This window comes from Mus pahari, chromosome 10 (genome assembly GCF_900095145.1).
Source record: "Mus pahari chromosome 10, PAHARI_EIJ_v1.1, whole genome shotgun sequence".
Lineage (NCBI taxonomy): Eukaryota > Metazoa > Chordata > Mammalia > Rodentia > Muridae > Mus > Mus pahari.
This window is the reverse complement of record NC_034599.1, coordinates 114,737,176-114,744,752: the sequence shown is the minus strand read 5'-3', so window position 1 is coordinate 114,744,752 and position 7,577 is coordinate 114,737,176. Positions and strand designations below refer to the sequence as shown.

The window sequence follows — 7,577 nt, the reverse complement described above, 5'->3', positions numbered from 1 at the left end:
TTGCTGAACAGGGAGACAGGGCGGTCAGCTTTGCCTGCTTGGTGAGTTCAAAGCCAGAAGAACCTGACTCAAGAAACAAAGGTGGATGACACCTGGAAAATGACACACGAGGTCGTCCTCTGATTTCCACACACAGGCACATACATACTCATGGGCACCTGCACTCACATGCATATGCGTGTGCATACACATGCACATCATTTTGATTACATTTCTGTGATGGGCAAGAACGCCAAAATGCTTTTCATGTATTATCAGCTCTTCTTTTGAGAGACATCTGTTCAAATCACTTACCCATTTTTTTTTTATTGGATTATTTGACTTTGTCAACATTTTTGTTCCCTGTACAGTTTGAATATTGGGCCCCATGAGGTGAGAGCTGGCCGGGTGGTCTGTACAGATCTCTTCATTCTGACCCTGTCTCTGTACCAAGGAGACTCTAATCTCATGTGATCTGAGTGTTCCCTGGCTACGGGGTCTCAGAAAGACCTTGCTTCTGATGATGTCTTTAGTTGTTTCCCCTGTGTTTTTCTGTGATGGTTTCAAGGCTTCAGGTCATATGTTAGAGTCCTTGATCCAATTTTAGCTGATCTTTGTATCAGATGAAAGACAGGAATCTAGTTGGGTTTTTTTTTTTTAAGATTTATTTATTATTTTACTTAAGTACACTGTAGCTGACTTCAGACATACCAAAAGAGGGTGTCAGATCTCATGGGTGCTTGTGAGCCACCATGTGGTTGCTGGGATTTGAACTCAGGACCTTTGGTAGAGCAGTCAGTGCTCTTAACCACTGAGCCATCTCTCCAGCCCAGGAATCTAGTTTTAATCTTCTACATGTGGATAACCAGTATTCTCAGCAGAATGTGTTAAGGGGATGCCTGCTCACTGGTGTGTGTTTTGTAAAGTCTAAAGCTTTGAACTTGACTGACAGTCCCCAAGACCAGAGCTGAGATGGTCCCCACCCTCCTCCTGCAGGATTTGCACCTCTGGACCATTCACTGGCTAGACTGCACACAAGGGCAGGAAGTATCCTCCTGTCTCAGCTACAGAGAAAGGGGCCCTGGAGGATGGGGAACCTGTGGCTGTCCCCAGAAATGCATGGTGCTCACTCTCACTCCACAGCAACTTTCCAAAGGCCTTCCATACACAAGCTTCTGTGGTAGGAGCCTGAGGAGAGAGAGCAGCGAGCGGTTCACTGTGAGCCTTACTCTGCAGCTCACCTGCGTGGGTGGGCTCGAGGCAGTCTGCAGGGAGCACGACGGGAGGAATCCCTGTACAGAGTGAAAACAGTGCGTGCAGAAGCGCATGAGCATCAGGTATGTAGACGGGGCATTGAACAGGGTGGGCACAGGGCCTCCTCCCTCACCAACAAGGTGAGATCTGAGCTACTCCAGGAAGTGAAGGAATGAGCCAAACTCTTCCCAAGGAGAAAGGCTGGTGAAGAAGATGTCCAGAGAGATGGCATAGCTGAACTCTCTCTACTGGAATGAACCTGGAATGCTTCAGAAACGAGTGGAAGCCAGTGTGCCCTGAACCTAAACACTAGGAGGGAGTACAGTGGAGATGAAGTCACAGACTGATCACATAGCCCTTGAAGGTGTGAAGGCTAAGAGTGGAGCGACCTCATTGGCTTCTGGGGGCCAGGAAGCCACAGACGCGCCAGGGTGGAAGCAGAGGGAGATCAGTGAAGAGCTACAGTGGTTCAGCAGAGAGGATGGGGTTCGGGAAGCAGAAGGAGGAAGAGACTGTAGTGAGTAAGGCCTGCTGGTGGTTGGGAACCACTGGGGCAAACAGCACAGTCACGCTGTCCCTCAGAGAGAGCGGTGCTGTTTCCAGACTGCAGCTGATCACTCGGGCCTAAGTATTCCCCATCTCCCCCTTGTTAAGGGAGTCCTCAGACTGCCTCTCCCCAAGGTCATTCATGCTGACCACATCTTCCTGGGCAGTAACCCTGCTGCTCTCAGAATGGCTAGAGGGAGGGGCGTGGGTGGTGCCAGGTGCCTGGTGTCCTCTCAACACCACAGACAGAAACGCCTTCAGGTACTGGCGGAAGCGGCGACTGGAGAAGGCGTAGAGGACCGGGGTGAAGCAGCAGTGGGAGAAGGCCAGGCTCTCTGTCACCTGCAAGGCATAATCCAGACGGTGGCTGAGCTCACAGCTCCCAAAGACATGCAGGTCCAGCAGCGAGTGCAGAAACAAGGTGAGGTTATACGGGAACCACAGCATGAAGAAGACTATCACCAGGGCCGCGGCCATCCTCAGAGCCCGGCCCTGGCCCGGTGGCCTCAGCCTGACCAGAACGCAACCGATGCGGGAGTAAAAGAAGATCATGGCCAAGAGTGGGAGGAGAAACCCCAGAAGGTTCAGCTGGAAGCGCAGGTACAGCTTCCAAATGGTCGCATGTCCGCCAAAATCCGCATAGCAGTGCCACACACCATCTAAGGTCTGGTGGACCTGCACAAAGACCATTTCCGGGACAGAGATGGCCAGGGCCGTGAGCCACACCATGACAATGAGAAGCAGGTTCCTGAACCGGGCCTTCGGTCTGTGGAGGGGCTGAGCGTGGACAATCTCCAGGTATTTGTCCAGGCTCATGCAGGTGATGAAGAAGATACCGCAGTAAAAGTTAATAGAGTAGAGAGTGCTTATCACCTTGCACAAGAAACTGCCAAAAACCCAATGCCGGGCCACAGAGATGGCCCAGAAGGGCATAGTCACTACAAACAAGAGGTTGGAGACAGCCAGGTTCAGCAGGTAAAGCTCAATCACCCGTCTTCGAGGCACAGAGTGTAGCAACACCACCAGGAGGAGGAGGTTGCCGGCCAAACCCAGCACGAAGATCAGGCTGTAGACGACCGGCAGAAAGACTCTTCCAAAGGACAGGACCTCATCCTTCCTGCAAACCAAGATGGTCACATCATCTAAGTAGTCGTAGTCGTAGATGGAGCTGCTGTTCTCGGAACCGACGGTGGTGAGAGGCAGCGGGGAAGCGGTGGTGGGCATGTCTTGAGCTCTGCAGAAAACAAAAGCTGCTGCAGTGAGGGTCTGAGGAGATGGCTCAGCGGGCAGAGGAGCGCCAGCTGTACGAGCATCCTCAGAAGTCATGCAAAGCCAAAGGCAGATGGCACATCTGTAATCCCGGAACTCCTACAAGGCGGAGGCAGAGGCAGAAGCATCAGTGGCTCACAGGCCAGCTGACCTGTGCTAGCAAAGAAGAAACTGAGACACGAGCTGTCCACATGCATGTTCCCATGCTCACATACACGAATGTTTAAACACACACAGACACAGAGATTAAAGAAAGGAACCTAAACCATGAAAGACAATATCCCCATGAACACCTGAGCCAGAATAACCCATCCTTCCTTAAGTTGATACTTTCCTAAATGCCTAATGTGAGAGGTCCCTCAGCACACACAGTGTAGTGAGGTGTAGTGCAGGTGGACTCCACACTCACGGGGCAGGTTAAGAGCAGCATTGTCTGACCAGGGCTGTCACCTTGCCAGAGACTGTTAACATGTGGGCTCAGGATTGCCAGCATGTAGACATGGGGTGGCCAGGACCTGGCCATTGTCACCTACTGGGTTTCAATGGCCTGTGGGGTGGCATGGTTGGCACGGGAGTTTCCAGTACATGTGTCCAGGGGTGTAGCTAATGACCAAACCGAAGCTAGCCCCAGAATGTCTCTGCTCTGAGAGCAGGGCAGACGCCATTGGGTTCAGAGTTAGAGTGGGACCATCAGCTCAGTCCCGTGCCTTCAAGCTTGGCCCCAAGAGACCACCAGTCTCCTCTGGATCAGAGGCAGGCAGAAACAGTTTATGACAGGCCTGGTCTCCCCTCACCCCAGATAGCTCATCTTACCTTCTGTTAAACTGCTCACTGACTAAAAGCTCCTCTCCCAGACCCAACTCCTGCAGCGGCCAAGTGGGTTGAGGATTTGTCTTTTACTGTCTATTGTAATGCTAAGTTCAGCACCCCCCCCCCAAGATCTGGCATCTGCACATAGCCCCTGGGACCCTGCCCCTCAGTTAATTCTGATTGGTGAATAAAGATGTCAATAGCCAATGAGCTGGGCAGAAGAGACATAGGTGACGGTGGGGTTTCACGGGCTTGGAGAGAAAGGACCAGCAAGAGGGAAAAGGAGAGCTGAAAAAAAGGAGAAAGAAGAATGTGCAGGAGGGAGAACGATGGCCACCACGGGCTGAAGGCCAAGAGAACAGCCCAGAGGGGTTAAGTGCAGCCCAGACGAAACACAGTAAATAGTTAGAGACAACTTGGGGTTATCGAAAGTAGATTCTAACAGCATGGAGGATAGACAGCTGCCTAGCTATTGTGCTGCCTAAGGCATATTAAAAATATAAAGGCTGTGTGTGTTTTTCATCCAGGAACATTAATGGCCTAAGGTAGGGAAGAAGCCCTGGGCCGGGATAATAGATAGTTTTTACTACAAAGTAAGATGTCAGGATGTGGGGGTTTCGCCTTCAAATACCCCTTGCCTTGGACATTCAGTGCTACACTTGGGTCCCATTTTCCTGTGCGTAGTCCCAGCCAGCTGGAATAAAGATTTTCAATTTGTAGGGTAGGTGTCAGCACCTGGGCTTGGTCACATCTGGGCTTACCTGATGCTTGCGGTATCTGGTCTCTGCCCCCAGCTAGAGAGCTGGGCTTAGCTGGTTAGCTGCGGATTGCTGGCTTGTAGGTTTCTCTGCTCCCTTTTCTTCCGGTTCCCCTGCTGCTTTGCTTCACAGAATTCTCTCTCCTTGCTACCCTGACTTCTCCCTTGCAGAGCTGTGGGAGGGTGCTTCTCACCAACTCTAACGAGAATCTGTCTTCAAGCTTTTAAAAATATAATACACAGATGCATGATTATGTGCAGTCACTGCGCCAAGCAGCACCCCCAGCACCTCTTCCTCTGCTGACTCTGTCCTCACCCCCCCACACCATTCTCCACCCTCCACCCCACCCCCGACCCCCGTCCACCAGTCTCTCTCACACCTTCCACAGTTGCTCATCCCACAACTCCTATGAGGCCTGCCTTTTAGAGCGTGCATATGCATATCTCTTGTGGGTGGTTCTATTCTGAAGTTGTATTGAGAATCTGCATATTGCTTGTCTTGGTAGTGGAGCATTTTTCCTGGGCCTTTTGGCCAGACTCAAAGCATGATGTGGCTACGTTCATTTGTTTCTGGCAGCACACACGCCTCTCCTTTCTGTGCATCATGGCCAAAGGGTTTTCTGCTGTTGTTGTTTTGGTTTTGTTTGGATGGCCTAGAACTAGCCGTGTAGACCAGGCTTGCTTTGAACTGGCTTTGGCTCCCTGCCTTCTGTCTTTTTGATATTAGTCACTCTTACCAGCGTGGAGTGATGCCATGCGGTGGTTTGTATTTGCATTTCGCTGGGGGTTACCAGTGTTAACGTTTGGGGGCTGCGGTTGGGTGTACTACTGACCACAGTGTCTTCTTCTGAGACATGTCTTCACCCTCTTGCCTTTTGCCTGCATTGCTCTGTTTGCTTTCATTTGTTTTGACTTTGAGCTTGCTACATAGCAGAGGGTGACCTGATCTCCTCCTGCATCCCCCAACCACTGAGATTGCAGGCATGTGCTACTGTGCCCAGCTAATCATTTGCTCATTTTAAAACAAGATGGGTTGGCAGGGGGCAGGTAATGGCTTAAGGCCTTTATATACACTCCTGCATTAACCCCTCATCAGATCAATAGTTCGTAAATAATTTCTGATACCCTGTAGGATCCCTGTGGGGTTCTGATGAATCTTTCCTCTGCAATGTGTGATATAATCCTATCCCCATCCCCTCTCTATTTTTGGCCTGTGCTTTTGATGTCTCATCTTGAAAGCTTCCTCACATACCTATGAAACATGCTATACACTGAAACGTGAAAACAGCATCAGCTGTAGCATGAATCATGCAAAAAGGTTGCGCTCAGTTCTGTACTGAGTTATACACGCACACACACACACACACACACACACAAAGAGAGAGCGCACTGGGGTGAGCTGTTTCCTTACTCCCTGCCCCGTGTTGCCTCTCACAAAGCGGCATGCTTAGTTAAGAGGGTGACCCTCCTTCATAGAGGAAGATGGCTCTTCGGTCAAGGATATAGGACTAACTTTATTCCCAGTTAGAACCCAAGGGTAGGGACCTTTATGTTCAACACATTGCATTGTTCACCAGTGAGGAGGACTTTTGGGGAAGAGAGAGGAAAAGAGACAAAAATGTGGTCCAACAAGAATTATGTTGAGCCGGGCCATAGTGGCACACACCTTTAATCCTAGCACTCGGGAGGCAGAGGCAGGCGGATTTCTGAGTTCAAGGCAAGCCTGGTCTACAAAGTGAGTTCCAGGACAGCCAGGTCTATACAGAGAAACGCTGTCTCGAAAAAAAAAGAGTTATGTTGAGCCACTACAGAAGGGCCTGTGGGCTAGTGATGGTGATACATCATAAGGTTCAAAACACACACCAGTTCCTCCTGAACTTCTGTATTTTATTTCCTGTTCTCCAGTTCAACCAGTGCCACCAGTTTGCATATTTATTTATGCTTTTAATGGATGGGAATCTCACTTCATAAGAGGTTGACTGTTGCATCGATCCTCCTGCCTCAGCTCTCAGGCCTGGCATGACTCCAGGTCTGTGAGGCTTATGTGCCTTTTACCTTTCTCACAAATGTTGCGATGTCTTCCCTGGTCTTTCCTGATACAAGGATTGTTTTTACTTTGTAAGAAGGCTTTTGAAAGAGCTGTTGGCTCAGGAGGCCCACGTGGGACTCTTTGAGCATCTATGAGGTTGGATAAAATAAACTGGTCTGGGAGTATTCCTCCTCCCATGGAATGCTGGGGAACTCCCTCCCAGTCAGCCTCTGCCCCACCCTTGGGCTCCAACTAATAGAATGGGGACCAGATGTTGGGGAAGTCGCATGCATGCCCAGGAAGTTTTCTCTAGGACCCAGCTATCTCCTGGCCAGTCTCAAAGGTGGCTCTGTACCTGCCTTGTGGTAGGGGGGTAGTGCCTGTTCCTCTCCTGTGCAAATGGCCTCTCCCGGCCCTGAGCACCTCCCATCCCTGGGCTGTTGTCATGAGTTGAGCTGAGGAGGGGTACGGAGGAAGAGAACCCTTCTGAGGCTCAGAGCTTGTCAATCAGGATGCCAATAACAACTGCACACCCTAGCTGCTCTCTGCACCTCCAGCCCTGGCCTTGATTTTGACCTAATTTGTTAACGTCCCTGACTTTTGCTTTAGCAAATACACAACCTAACAGATGTTTTTAGATCAAAATCAGAGTCAGCAGCTTTAGTCTGGTCCAAGCCACTTCTGAAGGTCTCCCTCCCCTTAGACACTCTGGGAAACTTTCCAGGTCCTCTGAAGCAACAGGCCTCTACCAACACTTCCATCAACACCTACCAGGTGAGTCAGCACCCGTGTACCTGTGCACACCATGGATGGATGGCACGTGCCTTCCTGGGCCCTGTGCAGTCCTGTAACTTGCAAGAAGGGCCCTGCGCTGGCCATTCTCACTTCCCCTACACTCATCTGGCTTCTCCATTTAGACCTTTTTTTTTTTTT

General features: G+C 50.5%; 1 protein-coding gene across 1 annotated transcript in view; it reads right to left on the bottom strand.

The window, feature by feature from the left end:
* Positions 1-943: 943 nt before the first annotated feature.
* Positions 944-7,577, bottom strand: part of Ackr2 (atypical chemokine receptor 2) — an 11,974-nt gene continuing 5,340 nt past the window's right edge. Inside the window, exons 2-3 of the mRNA XM_029543502.1 lie at positions 4,620-4,836; positions 944-3,013 (exon numbers count right to left, since the gene is read on the bottom strand). Of these exons, the coding sequence (XP_029399362.1) occupies positions 1,858-3,003 (1,146 nt within the window). The 5' untranslated portion in view covers positions 3,004-3,013; positions 4,620-4,836 and the 3' untranslated portion in view covers positions 944-1,857. The remainder of the gene's footprint in view (positions 3,014-4,619; positions 4,837-7,577) is intronic.